Source organism: Amia ocellicauda, chromosome 9 (genome assembly GCF_036373705.1).
Source record: "Amia ocellicauda isolate fAmiCal2 chromosome 9, fAmiCal2.hap1, whole genome shotgun sequence".
NCBI classification, from domain to species: domain Eukaryota; kingdom Metazoa; phylum Chordata; class Actinopteri; order Amiiformes; family Amiidae; genus Amia; species Amia ocellicauda.
The window spans coordinates 11,381,172-11,400,692 of record NC_089858.1 but is presented as its reverse complement, the minus strand read 5'-3'; the positions used below and the strand labels follow the sequence as shown (position 1 = coordinate 11,400,692).

General features: G+C 41.9%; 1 protein-coding gene across 1 annotated transcript; it reads right to left on the bottom strand.

Annotated features, from left to right (window-relative positions):
* Window positions 1–236: 236 nt before the first annotated feature.
* On the bottom strand, window positions 237–18,980 carry ajm1 (apical junction component 1 homolog). The gene is made up of 2 exons (XM_066713139.1): window positions 18,635–18,980; window positions 237–7,018 (listed from the first exon to the last, which is right to left on the bottom strand). The coding sequence occupies exon 2, from the start codon at window positions 6,962–6,964 to the stop codon at window positions 3,629–3,631; it is 3,336 nt and encodes a 1,111-aa protein (XP_066569236.1). The 5' UTR covers window positions 6,965–7,018; window positions 18,635–18,980; the 3' UTR covers window positions 237–3,628.
* Window positions 18,981–19,521: the final 541 nt, after the last annotated feature.

The following is a 19,521-nucleotide window of genomic DNA, read 5'->3' as shown; positions in this document are numbered from 1 at the left end:
TAACACCAGGCACTCATGAGATTAAAACAAAATGGCACATTACTAATGCACTGAGCTTGTTTTGATCTACAGCCTTAGCACACAAACAACCCCCCCTCCCCTTACTTAATGTCTGCTTTGCTGCCTACTCAATAGTTCAAGCAAACTGAAAGGACCCCATTGTCAAAGCTACAAATGACCCAAGCAGCTCTGTTCGGGTGAAGAGGGACAGCCTCTCAGAATACAGTACAAATGCCTGTGTTTGTCCCCTTCTTTCATAAGTGACAAGCAAACAGATACGGGCCAGCCCAGTATTTCTGTTTCGTTTATTAAATATGCTTTATAAATAGAACACAGTCGAACAAGGAATGAAATAAATGAATACAGTGAACAATTATTATCCGACATTTTAGGATGAGATTCTCTTTATTTGTCTAAAAAAAAAAAAAACTGCAGCACTTTACTCCATGACTTTAAAAATATCTTTACAGTAGTTATGGTGTATGATACCAATGAGATTAAATGGCATTTTAAACGGAATAATTTTGTCACAGCATAATTTCCATAAAAATATTAAATCATCAAGCAGGTTATTTTTCTTTTTTTGATAAATATTTTCAATATGATAAAATGATATATGATAAAATATAAATTACATGCATTCAATAAAATCTTCATATCCCATCTGTACATACAGTCTGCCAAGCAAGTTAAACGTAGTAATGGAGGGTTTAGCAATGTCCCTCGCTTTGTCATCCTGAATATAAAGATGATCACGAACGAGGCGTCGTGAGGAATTTTGTCGAGCAGCGGATGCAGTGTCAGTACAATGCTACTGATGAACACAAGGCAATGCAAATGAATTTTTTCTTTAAAAATTCTACCCTAAATCATTAAGCTTGAAAGTGTAAAAGCATTTCTCTAGCACTCCCACAGATACGCAGAGTATGGCGAGTGGTTTGGTCTGCTGATTCTTGAAACATAATATGTATCTATGTATTTAACATTATGGTTTTATCTCATTCCCAACCACCCCCCCATCCCCCCATTTACAGTGGTATAGTCCTATTTGAACCCAGCCCTTATCAATGACCCAAATACCATCTCTAGAGATGGAAATTTCACTCCTGATTCATAACAGAATAGTGCCAACAACAACCATTGTTTTTCCTAAAAGATGCAATTAAGAAGATGTACTGTAACAGGTTCATTGTTTAGGAGATTTATTTTGGTTGGTTGATTTTAAACAATTCTCCATAACACACCTCCCTGTCTGAGGGAACAGAACATCTCCCTGGGGCTAGTCTAAGGCCATAATGGTCAAGTAGTAAAGACAGCACTGTTACAGACTGCCGAAGTGGTGGATAAAACCACCCTTGATAAAAATGTTGATCCAATTTTATGTTGTGTACATAAAAGTCTAAAGATTGTACATAGCTTTCAAATGGTGCTGCACAAAATACAAACTGATTAACTGACTCTAAAGCACAGGTACTAAAGGGCAGCTGGAAGCATGAAATGAACAACAAGCGATGACTAAGAACAAAGCAGTCAGGCAAGAGATGGTAAATGCTGACACAAACACAGTGCAGAAGTTTACCCATGCATAATGTTTTTGACATGAGATGAAACAGAAAACTGGAGTGAGAATAAGTAGGTTGAAGTTCTTTGGGGCGAGTACTCCTAGTCCTCCATTACAGGAAATGAAAGTTCCTGGCCTAGCTCTAGCGCAACATGCAGTGACAGAACAACGAAGTAACAAGTTTGACCTTTAGGGGGCAAAAACACAGTCTGTAGCTCTTGCTCGATTTTGAGAACAGCAGAATATGACATACTTGCACATGCTCAGAATGATTAATACAGTTAACTCTCCTGTTCTATCTTTTCTTGTTTTTGCAAATGATAAAACTACAGCTGCAATAATACATTATTCACAAACTGTACCAAGCAGATTGCACTTTTTCTTTTAATTATTCATATTCTGTATTACCAAAAAAAAGAAAAAAAAAAGAAAAAAGATACCATAGGCAGTTTATCGCTGCCCTCCACTGTCACTGCACTGTACACATATACATCTTTAGTTTTTAGTTTTTTTTAAAGGAAGAGTTTTCACTCTGAGTATTAAATACATTTTAAGGAGCTATTGCTATAAACACTGTCAAATTATTTCATTTTAGGAAGAGGCAGAGGAAATGTAAGAATTATGGGCTCTGATCAATTATTATGAGATGTGATTAAAGAACTACATCTGAAAGATATACAACATCAAAATTAGTTTCCAATGGTGTACATTTAACTGTTCACATATTTAAGTGTCCTAAAGTAAGCTGTCTCTTACACCTGGCTATGCTATATCTTAGTCTCCTACTTTATGCAGTGTTCATAAGTGGCATCATTGCATATATTTCTCTGTGTTTATCAAACCAGATTTAATGCCAAATATACTCACAAATATGTAAACCATGAATTAAATCACTCTTAACATTGAGATGACCCAGAGAAACAGGAACTGGTACATTTTTAAAATGTGTCCAAAATGTATCATAACCCAACCTGACTGAAAACAATAACTGTCACACTTTCATTTGGCATACCACTGCAGATCATATTTTGTTCTTTACATCTTCTTTAAGTGCTCTATGTAAACCTTGCGAAGGGCACTATAACAATACAAATATTTTTCTTGGGGTATTTCTAAGATGTGACAAATCCTTCAGTTATGTCTAGAAAGTCTTTATGACATTTTATTGACTAATATTTAATATCTTAATTTTTATAATACCATAAGTCATTCCATGTCTTTTCAATTCCCCAACCCCAAGAAAGCTTATCATTTATCTTATTAGTCATTCCAATGTCTACTTTAATAGAAGTACATTGCAAACATTCAGATAAGTCCTTCCAAATAGCATTTCATAATAATACGAACAAAACCATTAAAAAAGTGACAGATTAAAACTGTATATAGCAATTATAGTTATTTGAGCATACAATAGATATGCAAATATTATGGTCATAGTTCACTAGTTATTTTCCACAGCACTAATGATCCAGGTTATATTTGTCAGATAGATTAATTGTAAGGTTATACAAGTATCACTACTGAGTTTTAAGGAAACACTGGAAAATAATCTTGTATCGCTACAAGGAAGTAAATCGACGTGTTTAAATTCTCAGTGTGTTGGTTCACCTTCTGTGCAGTTTTGCTTTAGGAAATGTGGCTGGGAGTTCTGTGTCAGCACAAGGTGACTCTAGATATGCCAACCTTGCTACCCTTAGCTTGGGCACATTAAACTTGGCAATATATGACACAAAGACGAGAGAGCTGTGGAAACAACAAAGAGAGTGATATGCAATCAATTTGAAACATAACAAAAACAGAATTTGATTGATTTAACACTGGACTTATTTTGTTGTTTGTTTGTTGGTTTAATTTTCTGAATCTAACAGCCTATAATGCTATTATAAATAATACTGACTAAGCAAACATTTATATACTTCTTCTCCATAGTAAAATACATATCTACAAACATATATAATAAATAGGCTTCATATTAAGATATGTATAACAATAAATTATATATATAACAATAGTTTATATATATATATATATATACTTATATACATGTTACATCAAAGGTGCACTTGATCATATAATGTCATCCAGGAGATGAGGGGTGCCCACCCAGTCGAGGGTTCTTGGCTCAGAGGCTGCCATGATCATACACATGAACTGCTTTCCAGTGCGCTTGTCTATGGGGTAAATGGAGGTAGGGGTGAACCTCTTATTACTCTCCACAAACTCACAGAGCTGCTGGTAGACTTTGGGGTATTCGTGGCGCAGAAAGACCCCCCTGGTCCTCAGCTCCCTTTGGATGTTGATGAAGCATATCTCCCTGGCCTTCCTGCCCTCCTCTCCTTCTTTGTCAATGTCTGCCATTCCTGGTGGAGGGGTGAGGATCAGAGTCTCCATGTCACTCTCCTTCCTCAGGATCTTCTTTTCTGGGCTGGAGGAGGCCAGGGAGACCTTGGCATACTTCCTCACAGTCGGGGCCTGGACTCTGGGGGAGGGTCTGTTAGGCACTTGTTCTCCTACAGCTATGGATACATTCAAGAGGAAACATTCGTCGGGGTCATACTCATTCCCTGCTTCCTGGAGCTCCTTGCAGTATTCCCCAAGGTTGTCCTTGAAACCATCCAACTCCCTGAGGGAAAGGTAGGTTGGGGACATCAGGAGGCTCTCCAGGCCATACTGCAGGAAGTTGTCAGCTGACCCTGGGTTGGGGAAACCAAGAAAGAGGACACCCCTCCCGCGGGACAGGAAGCCGACTTTGGCGATGCGGGAGAAGGCTTTGTGGATTTCAGTGTACTCCCGGCAGTATTTGAGGATATGCCTGCAGACACTACCTATGCGTCCGTAGAGGCAGCTCTCCTTATGGATATCCCAGTCCTCACGGCGGCAGTTGCGCGAGCAGTAGTAGGTGTAGCAGCTATGGCAGGACTTGAAGTAGAGGCAGGCATTGAACAAGGTCTCCGTCCGCCTGCACTTGCTGTTGGAGCACATCATGGTGTCGTCCTCGTCTGTGCTCTGATCTGGGGAGCACTCCTCCTTGCTCTTCTGGAGACCGTCGCAGCTGCTATCCAGGTTTCTATGAGCATCAGGGCTCAGTTTTATAGAAGTGGGCTGTTTTTTCAGGGGAGCTGGATTATTGGACTCGATGTGTTCTTTCCTGGCTGACAGCCCAGTTTCATCCTCATTGATCAGCTTCTTGAGCTGGTCCAGCAAGTCCTCGCTGGGTCTCCTACTGGCAGGCGGTTTGTAGTCAATGACAAGGTCAGCTAGAAGCTCATCTAGCTGCTCTAGGCTCTGCTGGAGGGAGGAGCTGTTGTGGGTCTTCTCTTTGGTAGTTTCTGCCATGTATGAACGTGGGTCTTGGTAAGAAACACTTGGACCTGAAACATTGCCAGAGTCCAGCATGTCCCAGCTGGCAGAGCGTACCTCGGTCTTGCTGAGGCTGTTGGGCCGGATGTCGTTGTCAGTGATTGTGATCTCTGGGGTCACGTACCAGAGTCGCCCCAGGGTGTTCCTTCCACTGTCTAAGCGGACCTTCTCCATCAGTGAGTTCTCAGACAGAGACAGGGCAGCATAACGCCTGGGTGAGCTGGAGAGGTTGACCACCACTGGTTGTCTCCGTTCATCTGGGGACAAGGCACGCTTCCCTTGGTGGAGGAGGTTCTCATAACTCCGACCACGCTGCACTGGCTGCTCCCTTTCTACATTGGGGTTAAGGATGTTGTCCCAGGATTTAGAGTAGGGCCTAGAGTCTGTGCCTAACCTGGTCTGTTCCAAGCAGTGTGAGCCATACCAAGGAGAAAGCATGGGTTCCTGCCTGGTTCTTTGGGGTGGGTACTGAGAAATGTGCGAGGATGGATGGTGTGTAGCATAGCCAGTTAAATCAGACCCGTACCACTCATTAAACTGAGGCTGAGACATTCTTGGGTGACGACGGCCTTCCGTATGATATGCTCTCGAGGGGACATGGTGCTCTGGAGGGGGTACAAAGTGTTCATTTGTGTAAAACATCTTGGATGGGACTGTCTGAACTGGGTAGGCTCTGGAGTCCACTCCATAGTATGTCCTAGAAGGGGCGGTCTGGATAATGTATGGCTGGGGCTCACTGGTGGAATATGGTTTAGGGTACATAGTCTGCACAGGGTATTGGCGTGGCTCTTCAGTATAATATGGCCGTGTGGGGACAGTGTGGACCAGGCGAGTTCTTGGGTCTGGGCCGTACTGTACTTTGGGAGCAACGTTTTGGCTAGGGTAGCTGTAATGCTCCTCCGGATAGAAAGTCCTGGCAGGTGGAGCTGCAGGAACAGGAGCAGGAACAGGGTACCTGCCAAGGTCCTCAGTGTAAAAATATTTGGTTGGCACATTGGGACTGGAGAAAGCCCTGCGTTCTCTTCCTTGGTATTCCCTGGGATCCCTAGGAGAGGGCATCCTTTGCAAAGGGACCTCCACTGGGGGATTATAGTCAGTTGGCGTGCAGTTGTGATACTGGTACCCCTGCCGGTATTCCCCACTGTAGGAATCACTGGGAGTGGGTGTCCTGGAGGAGGAGAGCTGGCGTGGCACGATCAAGCTTCTGCTTCCCCCGCTTGGGTACCGCTGCCAGGGAACCTCTGCCCTGGGTGTCGGTGGCTTCACAGTCTTCACGGTGTGCTGCAGAACAGCCTCGTCCGGCTTGATGTCCACACGGCACTTGACGTGAGGACTCGTGGCCTGTTTGTCTTGTCTGGTCTCGTCAAAGCAATCAGAGACAAACAAAGGCGAGTAGCGGCTGGAATCTCCCCTCTGTGGCTGCAGTTTGATAGGGTGAACCTCGTTCATCAAGGCTCGGTTCGAGGCATAAGAGGCATAAGAGGAGTAAGAGGCTTCCCGACGTGGGGACGCCTCTGGTCTCCTTGGGGGATCCCTTGGAGCTCGTTGAACCTCTCTCCCCCTCCTCATGGGTGGAGGAGACACCTCGATGGGCACTGGAGTGAAGGTAGTCTTCACCCTGGGGGCGCTTTTTGAACGGGCCCTCCTTTTCAGGTCAGCCCTGCTTGCCTCACTCACAGCCTCAGCAGTGTGCTGAGGAGGCAGTCTGGAGTTGAACAGATCCGGCGAGGAGAACCGGAGGTGACCCTGCTGAGCCAGAGCATTCCAAGCCACATCTGGGTTCGGTATCTGCCTGTCAGTCCTCCTGTATGGGTACTCCATTGACGAAGTACAAGCTTTGGGGTCGTCCAATGACTCAAGGAAGTCAAAGCTGCGGCAATGTCTTTTGTTGAAATTTTCCTGATTTTGATCCAGCGTGCTGAGGATGTGGGAATCACATTGTGTAGACGGGTGGAAGGACCTGGAGTGCGTAGAGCTGGGGTTCACTTTAATGTCTCGATACACAGTCGATACCAGTATATCAGGAGGGTCTGTTCGTGTCATCTTAAAGGGACTCTTCTAGTTCTCCCCCTCAGATTGTTTTAAGGTAGATATTCCCTGCAATAGAAAGCAAATTCCAAATAAAGCATTTCATATATTTCTTATTTTTATTACTTATGGTAAGTATGTTTCTCATAGCCTAAAATGTATTTGGAATTCATGCCTTCCAAATTTGACTTTTTAGGAGATTACATAATTCTCAGTTATTACTGTTAATAACTGTTCTTATGCAGCAATGACCTTGTTTTGACAGCAAAAAAGAACATGAAAAAAACACTACTAAATCTAGAAAGACCTATAAAAAACAATAGTTTCACAGAAGTCATGTATATGATTAATGTACTGTAACACTGGGAACCCTTTTCTTAAATTGATTGCTTTCTAGCCTTCTTGAAAGAGGACAGAGAATGACACAGCTGTGGCTAACCAATTCCACAGTGCAAGCAGTGGGTGTCTGCACACTGTTTAATTCTTGGATGTTTGGGAATTGTGCATACTCATGATGAATTGAAAATCAGGATTGTTGTGGATATCAGTGTTTAATCAGATGGATTCTCTGTCAACCCTCCACAAGCTCAAAAACCACACTAAACTTAATGAGACAAATTTGTCAATTAGGTGAATGTCATTTAGTTGAAAAATTATAATAATTAAGCTGGCCTGAGTAATGAAATGCAATTTTACAATCAATCGCTGGTCTTTAAATAAGAAAAAGAACACAAATCCAGTTAATCATGACTCTTAACACTCTTAACATAGTAAAACCAGCTAAAGAAATCAGCCTCGCTTTTTGTACATTTAGATGGATGTTTCAAAGAGAAAGAAAAATGCTTTATTTTATGCTGTAATTGTATGTTGTATAATATCCTCATTTTACAGTGCTGTTAGCTTAAGACAAATAGAAAAAAAATGCTAAACATCCACGAAGGCCTTTAAAATAAATATAAATCTGTGGCTGAAAACACAGTGTCTGAAAAGAAAAAGAAACATGTATTCATGTTTAAATGCAGGAACAGGGCCTGGACATTGAAATTATAATGTTTTGGTGAGCACATGATGTGCTCCTTTTTTGATCTTTCCACCCCACTGAGATGTATAAACAAAAATGCAAATCTCTTTGAAGAACCTTAATATGCTTGTTTGTATTATCTTCTGTTTTTTGATCAAGCTTTTCGTGTCTTCCGTAATCACGGAGGAGAAATGTAACTCATCAAACTGTTATTAAGCATCTTGCTAAAGCTTGTAAACTCTGGCCACTTGTCATTTAACATGACAGCAGAGTAATTTTTGAAGCTTGTCTTATGATATGGGGCATGGTGATTGGACATATTTCTGTAATCCGAGCTTTTGGGAAATGACAGACCCATGTAGTGGCAATCTACTTTTGAAAAACTGGAATTAAAGTACAAGCTATTACTTTACTTTATTTTTCACATTTCATGTTAGCTCCTCCAAATATTGGCTGAAAGTGGGAAACAACATGTAAATCTCAATCAGTTTTCTGCAAAGCCAAATACCGGATGAAGGATTTTATCATATCTCCTGCCAGCATGTGCTTATGCTGTCCTTGTTCTAAATTTCACCCAAAAAACAACGCAGACTAATACCTCCTCCTGCAATGATCGAGTGTCAAAAGTTAGAAAATCAGTAAAAAAAAAAATGTTTATTTTTTTAATGGGGGAATCCAGGTGACTGGCTATCTGTACATCTCTGCAATATCCTAGTTTGACTGGAAGCTTCATTCCAGCTGCCTCATGCAGATACACCCACACACGGTCTCACACAGGATCATAAGTAACTTCAGAGGAAGAACACTAAATTACAGATCTCCTATAAAATTCTGTCAGGTCCAAGGGAGAAAAAAAAAGATGGGTTTCAGAAGCAGGTTTCCAGAGAATTGAAGATGCTCCCTGAGAAGAATATTAATAGGACAAAGCATAGGCGCAATTATAAGACTTTCCTATTTTTAAAAGCAGCTTTTGAGACACGCTACAGTGTACACATTGTTTTCCCCTGATGTTTAATTAAAATAGCTCCCATCATTTAAGTGTGGCAACCTGATTAAAAAAAAAGTGTAAATTCAAGCTCTGTAGTTACTGGGTCTGAAACTACAGATAAAACATTACTTAAGGGTATCACTCTCTATTACAAATGTACATGTTTGCTTAAAGTAGTCTGTGCTTCACTATTTGTATTTAACCTGTGCAGCAGACAGACCTTTGGAAGCTGTAGCAAACTAATTCACTGAACAAGACATCCGTGTCTTTGCACTCAAACACACAGTCGTGGGGGGGAAGGGCAATTCAAAGCTGCAAGACAGATACCATACATAAGGAACCCTGCCATTTTAGGACGTGGAGCTTTGACATGGGGATAATATGCAATACAACATCAAACACAAAGCAGGACATGTGTGGTAGCTTGGCCTTCATGTAGAGCCCGAGGTAGGAGCCAAGAAGGAGTTTTATCTTTGTATATGGCGGGGCTCTGTATCACACTGGTAAGAAAATGGAATAAACAGGCAAGTGGTAAAATACTGAATATTGAAAACTGGAAATCTGTCTGATGCCAGAGTAGACTACAGGTTAGCCTCCATTGAGACATTGAAAAAAAACAAGAATTACACCTTGCCAAGAACCTGAGAAATCCACCTGATCTGTTCATCAGTGTGTGTGTGTGTGTGTGTGTTTGCGTGTGCATGTGCGTGCGCGTGTGTGCGTGTGTGTTCATCAGAAGCAGCGCCCTGTTCAGCTGTAGACGATTTGTGTGGACACTAACATCAAGAGACCCACACCAAACCGGAGGTACAGCCCTGGGGGATAACAGGGGGAGCGATCTGGGACACAGCAAGGACATGCGCAGTGTGACTTACCACTACAGGAGTCCCGCTGCAGAACTGCCAACCTGGCCGCTTCACTCTGCGAGCCACCTGTACTCTCAGACTCATTTCCGCAGCTTGAAAAAGACTGACGCACGTCTTACAAACATTCAGAATAAGGCTCAGGATAAACATCCTAGGACTTATGGAATAAAATGATAAGCCGATATGTTGGGCCCAAAAATAATTATTGAGAAACAGTGCACCAACTTGGTAATGATGGTTTGTTTCTATCAGTGCTTAAAGACCAACCCTGGAAAATGTCATTAGACCTTTTAAGTCCTGCAGCAGGAGATTCCATTGAAGTCTAATTTCATTTCTTAAGCCTTTTTCTTTGCTTCATTAATGAGGTAATGGTCAAATTGCCTAGCATGCACAGGAGCTTTGACCAGAAAAAAATTAAAACCTCGCCAACTCAGACACATTCAGAAGAAACATCCTGCTTTCTTCCTCACATACACAGCATGAGCTAGCCTTGTGGCCATTCTTCCAGCTCGATCTGGCTCACGTTTCCCGAGAACGGTACACAGGAGAACATGCCTAGAAGCAGGGATGAGTTCACAGCAAGGTTGCTTAATATTAATATCTCCCACAAATTATATTCAAATAAAGAACATTGCTCATTGCACCCCCCAGACATTGCTGAACTGCTCTCCTTGTCCTCGGGCACGGACCACCAGGCTTTCAATCTCTGGGGATTTCAAGAATCCTCCTGGTGGACATGAATACGTTACTCTGCTCAACTCTAATCCTCAATTCATGCCCTCAATTCAAGATTATCGGTGAAGGCAAATCAAAAAATAAAATAAAAAATTATGAAAAGCATGTCTTCAAAGGGCAAAAATGGGTACTATCTGTCCAGTCCACCTATATTTGTGTCTTCTGAGACGTTTTAATTTATTTTGTCTTGCAAGAATACAGAGAAGGCAGTTTAAACAGGATCTGATATATGAATGTGCATATCTAAATGGTGATTATAGTGATTGACAGTGGACCTTGCCGTGTTATTCCAGTATGAAGTAATCGGAACATCATGTTTTACCAAATGGGAGTGAAAGAGATAACAGAGGACTGAAATTGTTTCATGATTGTAGTAAAAATAATATTAATCATTATAATATATTTGTTATATTATTTTATTTGGAAAAGAAATTAGATCAGCAGCGAAAACATGGCTCAGCTGTAAGCAGTACAAACTAGTACAGACTGAACCTGAATTATTCACCAGTTTAAAAGGTGACTTATCTCCTCCTGCAGACAAGCCCATGGCTGAAGGAGCTCAGAAAAACACTGAGCAACCTGGCGCACAGCTACCCTGTCCCTCTTGGCAGATTTCCAACTATCTGGGCATTTCTCTCGTCTAGGTGGGCTTTTCTGGTGTAGGATTTCTAAGGGTTTCTGACACTCCTGAATCTGCAGAATGAACTGACGATGCATTTTACAGACATCCTTAGTTCTACATGTTATGATATAGGTCTACTTGTACAGCACAGCTTTGCACTGAATAAAAACTAAATTAATATACAATATGATCAGATTACTAACACAAATCAAAGCAAAGAGAATTATTTGAAGTCCTTATTAATTATAGCATTTTGTCTGGCTGCTGTTTGAATCAGCTTGCCAGCATCTGAATACATTATGCACTGAGATCTAGACCAGATTTATCTGAGCCTTGGCCGAACAATAATAGAACATATACCTCAATAAAAAAACAGTACCAGATGCTGGCATGATTTGCTTTTTCCATACACTTATGGTAGGATTCAAATTTAAGTCGGTGCACCATCATATATAATTTAGCATTCCAGTAATGAGGCACAGCTGCTGCTGAAGAAAATCCAAAACAATGAGATTATGCAAAAAAAATAAACACTCGAGTGATCTCCAAAGTCACAGTTTAGTGATTTCTCTGACAGCGTCTTTTGCATTACAATGAAGCACTACATGCAGAATACACAGTATATTTAGTTTGCTTGTAGTTCCATTACATCTATTCACATTCTTTTTTTAAGCATTAAATAATAATGTATGGATTCCCCTGGAAATGGAGTTCTGAAGAGTAGAATGGACCCAATATCTCCACAAGGAATCTGGAGTGCTTGGGCCTTGAGTGTCTGAAATGTAGTTTGGAAGAAAAACAACAAACTAAGAATCACAAACTCCCACAGAGCAGTATAACTGGAGGCTTTGTTTTAAGTGCTTATTGGAGTACCTTGTGAAATTTTGATGTGGGTAATTGGCAGCAGAGAAAATTTAATTTGGCTCACGACAATACCCCTTCGGACTACCCGCTCTGGTGTTGCAGGCGTTTCGGTAAACAATTCATAGCCTCATACAGGATCATCCTCCATCTGCCACAGTGCAAAGTGTCAGAAAATATTTCTACTGAAAGGCAAAGGATAGTTAGAGGATCACGGTTTTATGAGATTTTTTTTAAAAGACAACAAGCGCCCCCTGAACTGCATTCACTCTGGGCCTGCATTCTCAACCTACAGACTACAGATCAATATATAGTGATAATACACTATACATATTCCCTGCATTTGGATTTGGATATTTTGACAAAAAAACATGTACCTTTAAATATTTGTATTATTGTCACAGGATTTATAGAATAAAGTACTAACTTAATATATTACATTTCCCTTGGAAACCAAGATACAGTACAATACAAGACTCACCAATTATTATGAATTATAATTATAACAACTGAAAGATGAACTGTATAATGCATGGAAAGCAAAACAAACAAAACATCAATCAGCCCAACTAATGAATACCACGCTGAGTATTTAACAATAACAGTTCTGCATAATTCTGCATAATAACCATAGTACTCACTTATTTTATACTTCACAGTTCCAAAAGGGACTAAAAAAAGAACATCTACTTCCGTTAATCCAGTGTTCATGCCAGTCCTGGACATGATCCCTGGAGATCCCAGGACCCGTGTAGCAGTGGCCTCTGATTGGCTCGCTCTCGGGTCCTCACACCCGCAGTCTTCAGCATGGGGTGGACAGACAGAATATCGATTACCCCCCCGCTTCAGCCCTCCACGCCCACTACTCCCACTCATAGTCAGAAACACCCGAGAGGCCGGCAGACCTGTTCGATCTGACATGGGACCTCAGTGGTGCACCATGGTGCAGCCCACAGAGATCACATAACAATGCAGTCATGTCACACATCTGGCGTCCATCTGTCAAGTCATTTAATAATTTACTTGGCCCTTAACCCATTAACTGAAGAAACTATGTATGAATTTATAAACAGGGGCATAATGCATTTTGCACTGCAGCAGTCTTTGTAAACCACTTCGCTGAGTTCATTTGGCACAAATTGAATAATAAAAAGACACGCTGTTGTGATCTTGGTATTGTCACATCCTTTAAGGATTTCAAAGGGAAGTGATGCGTTCTGCAGTTTGATATCACAGTGCCGGAGAGTTTGGAAATATTTCACAATGTTCGGGGGACATTCACAGACAGCCATGCAGATGGCCAAAGTTTTCAGCCAGACTTTCAGATCCAGTGAGGTACAATATTACTGCCCTGTGCACAGAATATCAACAGATTTTTTTACCACTTTTCAGTAGGACAAATGTAAATGTAAAAATTTAACGAGAGAACAAATAAACTTGAGCAGAGTGAAAGGGAAAAATGTGTTCCTGCCGGACTAAGATCTTAATTAATTATTTAGCTCTTGAAAACATCTGGAAGTAAAAGAGTTAGCAGCCTAGGGGATGTCACAGAAGCATGACTTCCGATCAGGCTGATGTCTGCATTGGCTGAGAGCTCATGAATGCAGTGGGTAAGTGATCCAATGAGTGTATGGATTGTTTAAAGACCGGTTTGTCCATTGATTTAGATGGACAGTAAATGGGCAGCTTTAAAAATCCAGAAACTATACTGACATTTCACTTGACAAAATTATTGCACAGTTGAAACCTATAACATCCCCAGTTTATCTCATAGCAATAACACCAGAGGAATGGCACTTGACCCCCTGTAGGATTGGTTGTCCAGGCTTCTCATGACTGAGGGGCGCCACTATCTGATGCCAGCTGTTGCCTGTGTGTTAAGCTGGTGTCAAAGCTTTGCCCTGCCGTTCCCCTGGCTGTACAAAATATTACCATGTGAGACAAGGCGAGCCCAGACAGGGCATGCAAAGCCTTTAAGAGCTTTTCTGTAATGCATGACACTAGAATTACATATTACATCATTATAAACACTGTTTTATGGAGAATGCCCTGGGATACTTGGTGTGAAAATAATCTAAACAATCCTGTTGTGTGTGTGTGTGTGTGTGTGAGGTATGTGTTAACCCAAGGCATAACCCACACTCTGTGATCCTCAGTGGCCTGATTCAGTTGTGTCACTTTCTGACACCGTGTTAGGATCCTGCCCAGTCCTGCCCCACACAAAGCCATCCAAAGCATACTGCTTGTGTTTCCCTAATGGTAAGACAAGAAAGACTGCATTACTATGTTGTTGTGTTTGATCATGCTTCTCTGCAGAGTTCATTTCCAATCAATGCCGGATTTAAGGAGATTTGAAACAAAGTGTCCACGGAGCCCATTTGACAGAAACCCTGGTCTCACACGAGAAGCTATGGCCCTGGCTGAAATCTTCCCAAGATGCTGCTGAGAGTTACAGAGCCACCCGCCTGTGGAATTGGAAATATGGATCAAGGTCAAATCAATACAGCTAATCAACTCTTTGAAGTGGACACTACAGTCTTTCAGTGATGTTACATGATGAAGATAAATGCTTGATACCTGACAAATGGAGGGATTTTCAAGCTTTGTACATCTCAGCTAAGGTTGAAAGCTGCAGACAGACAGACAGCTTGACAGAAAAACAGGCGCTTTAACACCCTCCTCATGAGCACCCAGGATTATCAGTTCCCCGTTTCTGGTCAAGATGAACATTCATTACCAGTATTCAACCGGCAGCCGCATGGAACTCGTTTATACAACTGTTACATAATGGGGATGTGTCACCAATCAGCAGGCAATGTGGAAGATCAGAGCGGAGCCGAGCCGAGCGGGGGACTCAGGAGGGAGCCGCTTCTTCAACTTCAACAGCTGAGAACTGCCTCGTCAGGCCTCCCCTGGGGATTCTCTGCCACAGCCTTGTGTGCAGCACTGGTCCTGAGCAGCTGGCACAGCAAGGAGCACAGACACCATCCGGGAAAGTTGTTATGCTGCTCACAATGGTAAGCTCAGCAATCAGCCCTGATTGTCTTCATTAATTAATTACTTTACTAATGGATACAAGTATTAACTAGCATCTCTTGCTGACAGACAAGAACTCAATAGAGATTTTGAAAAGGTGGAGAGGAAGAAAAAATAAAAAAAACAGCCTGGTCATTCTTCAAATGGTGGCAATCAACATGGAGCAGCAAGTCCAACACCATTTGGAAAGTGACAAAAGCAGTTATGTCATTTTGAGGAATTGTACTTTCTAATGGGCAAAGAGTGCATCCCTATAAGCATTACCTGGTTTAAAGCATTTCGGAGGCACCCAAAGGTACCCAAAGGAAGAGAAGACTAACATCAGAGCTACTGAAGTCGAGCCACACATCCTACAGGGGAAAAGGTGGTGGTTGCATCACTGAGAATACTTGACTTCAAACCCTGCTGCCAGAGTGTGCACCCAAAGCCAATCAATCTCAGGATGCTCGGCAGGATGAAACCAAACCGAATAAGTGCCTACCTGCAATATCATATTTGCAAATTGAACCAATTATCAATAAGAGTCAGTGACAAAAAGAGAGCAGCGGCTCCAAAGGATTCTCCGACAGATAACACTCTCTTTGTGTTCTCCGTTCTACTCCAAGCAGTGTTGGAAGTCCATGACCCACTTACAGACACTGTAAGTGTAGAGCATAAAAACAGGGATGACAGTTCCAGCGTTTTCCTTTAAGTAATCATAAGGGCATTACACAAGCTGCCTGAAGACCTTCTCTCTCAGTAGCCCCAGCCTTGAGTTTAGACAAATATGGGCAGCAAGATAAAAATATGAATTCTGCCTGTCACTGTCACATCCATCAATTCAGGCTCATGGTCAGACAACACGATACTTCTGTGCAAAGTGCAAAGTGCCCCTGTCTGCTAATAAACCTGAAATTCATTATCTGCGATTATGTCTCAGAAATGTAATTTGTGGAGCAATGATAAAAACTATGGAAATCACACTTGGGGCTGGAACGAGGAGGTCGATTTAGATCCCTGTAAAAGCACAACATTCTCATTTTGTGTAGTTTTTCCAGGGACACCTTGAGCAGTCTGTATACCTGTTCACTGTCAACCTTTAACACTGCAATGTTAGCAATTTCCTACTGGAACTGCGCCCTCCCGGAAACTTTCAAAGATAAAAGTTTGTGGTGATCAAAAAGATTTAGCCAATGTCACACTGCTTCTCTTGTATGGAATGCAAATCTGCAGGCTTTTACTTCATCCAGTAGATTTACAGAGTTTCTGCTGTAATCCCGGGACTGGAAAGGAAGTAAGCCAAATGTCAAGGCAAACAGGCTTGAGTAGATGGATTAATAGAATCTGTCAATGAGCTTGTGTCTCATAATGTATGCAGGCATGGTGTGTGTGTGTGTGTGTGTTCCTGATGATACACTCAACTGGCCTTCAGCAGTAATGACAGTTTTATGTCTCAATGATGCTGCTCAAGGTTTGCCTATTAAATGTCTGTGTTGGGAACTGAAGAGATCAAACTGGAGAGCCAGGCTTGTACTGCACAGTGTTGCTCTGCAAAATGCAATAAATCCAACCCCCTGGCTTCTCTTTCAATGGCCACACGTCCATCAGATATGTCATGCCATGAACCTTTATTGTGAAGGGACCAAGGAAAATAAGCTACCCGAGAAAGGGTGCTTTGGCCCAGAAATGTTAATGCACATTCATCTCTGTTGTAACGGCATGTCAGTGTGCACCGCCACTTTATGGTCTGGAGAAGCCATAGTGTTGAAACGAATCCACACTTGCCAGGAATGGACCCGTGGCTATAACTGTGAATGTACTGTGCATGTCAGCTAGCTTTGAAAAATGTCTGAGCACATCTGCCCAAGACCTCTTTAAAAATGGCTGATTGCACTGTTTCTCAGCGAGACTAGCCTGTTCACCAGGGACTGGGAAGTTAAGGTTCCTGCAAATTAGTACTTTCAAAACAAAGTCTTCAGGGATGGCTTTTGTTGTAGAACAAAAAAAAGACAGACTAGAGAAGATTGTATGAGGAAGCAAGAAAGCAAGACAGCCTTATGCTCAGTCTGTTGTGAACTAAAAGCTGGGTCAGACTGATGTTCAAGTGCCCCTCTTACTTAGTACTGCAGAGCCTAGCAGAACTCTTGCAAAATGGCACTGCACTCAGTACTGATGCATTGGGAATAACCTGGAAAAATATGAGTCGCCATATAGCACCTTTCTGGGATGCCCTACATTATGCCTAATCCTTGCATATCATATTGTACAGGTACGGCATTACCTCAGCAGTCACCCATGCAATCTAATCTTTCAATAAATCCACGTTGGACGTCTGTCATTGAAAATCACTTGTTACATAAATGCCTACTATGCTGACTTTTTCACATGCACCGTATCCTAGCTACCATACACTACCAGCCTGCCTTCTGTCCCAGTCCTGTGCAAATAGTCAGCGTCAGTCACACCCAGCGAGGTTACAAGTGTGCAACATGAAGACAGATTTTATTGAAATGCACGTACAGCATGGACATTGCAAGGATCTGCAAACTAAAATGTATCATCATTGAGGGGCCATTACACCACTGAAGAGAGAGACTCATGCCCCCAGGACACCTGCGTGTTAGGGATATTTCTTTGGCAAATCTCACGTCATGCACCTGCAACATAATAACTTACAGTAATTATGTCAGTGCATAATTACTCATCCTTTAAGAACAGCAAATGCCGTTTCTTAGGATCTGCATGATCATAGCTGAACTCCACACATCTCTTCAATACACTCACATATCTACACACACACACACACACAAATATAGAAATAAAAATTGTTATCATTTGTTTGAAGATCGAAACAGATGCGTTATTATACATAATCCATATTTTCCAATCTATAACATTTCATGTAAATAACAATAATACTTAGGAATCCCTGCATTTTATTAATTGGTTACACACGACTTATATCTACCATGAAATGGGTTTATACAGGGGGTATTACCAAAGAAGTACTCTACAGACTTGTAGGCACGCATTTTCCTGCGTTTTCTAACATGATGCTGCAAATAGTTCCAGTGTCTGCATCCAATCTGCTTCAACAGCTGCATGATTGAAAAGATCTGGGACTAGATTCAATCCTAAATACACATATGCAGCTAAAATACATTAGACAGCATTCGAATAAAATGAACGTGGCCACAGAGATCACCATGCTTAATTCGCTGAACCACTATTTTGGGGAGGTCTGCAAAAATAAGTCATTTTGCAGGGGCACTCATTTGAACTAAACGACGCCGCATCACTTTGAAACGCAAATGACAGATACCCCAAAGACATACACGGCCCCTTTAACAATAATCATGACATCCCTGGGAAGACGGTACCATCAGGCGCTTTTATTTTCATTTTTTCTACAGCTATGTGCGTGCACCACACATCCATGTTAATGCAACTGTGCTGATTTCCGACAGACAAACATTGGCACCAAAATGCCCGTGCAACATTGTAACGCTTGAACCCAATATAGCAATTTCTATGTAGATAGTAACGACCTGGGGCGCTACAGTGTGGCGAGCCTTACCGTTCTGGTCCATGCGCCTTTCTCATGGTTACCCATTTTTTTTTGTATCATGGACGCTACTGCGATTACACTTTAAGATGATCTGCACTTATCATTGTAACCAAACGAACTGTAATCCGTCTGCTCAGCCCCTCAAGTCGTTTCCATCGCCGGTGGATCGCTCTGTCTGCAGCACATAGGGCTTTACCATCCGCTCGTCACTGGCACTGTATTTCCAATGCGCCTCTGGTCTCCCTGTGCATTGAAGGGGGTGTGACAGTGCGTGCATGCGTGTGTGTGCGTGTGTGTAGCAAGTTGATGCTAGAAAGATGGCATCCTGGTTTCCCCCCGCCGTGTGTGATGGTTAGTACGGAATGGATCCTGCACTGAAGAAGGCTCCCCAAAAATCCCCTTCGCCATCAGTCTCACTGCTGCCTCTAACGGTCACCGAGGATCAATGTTTGGATTATTTAAGGAGGCAGAGCAGCATCTGCGTTTATTAAAGTTCATATCATTTCTATAATACAAATACTAATAAACATCCTTCACACTCACTGACTGACCAACACAAACTGTTGGGTAATGGGCTCAAATGGAAGCATGAAGAACGCTTTAACAGGTGGATATATTCGTCCTTCCTCCAAATTGTTGGGTCCAATTAATTTAATTTCCATTTGAAGTGTGAAAACAATGCTAGACTCTGTTCAAAGCGACTTCCATGAAAGCATGATCTTGTCAAACGTCAGGAGCTGAGCTAAGGTCATATGTCACCTACATTTTATAATAGTTTGTTCTCATAGTGTATACTGCCAAAAAAAAAAAGAAAAAGAAAAGAAGGATGTGTAAGAAGCATGATCACACTTCAAGGGATAGTCCCAAACCACTTTGTTTTTACTGTTTAATTAAAT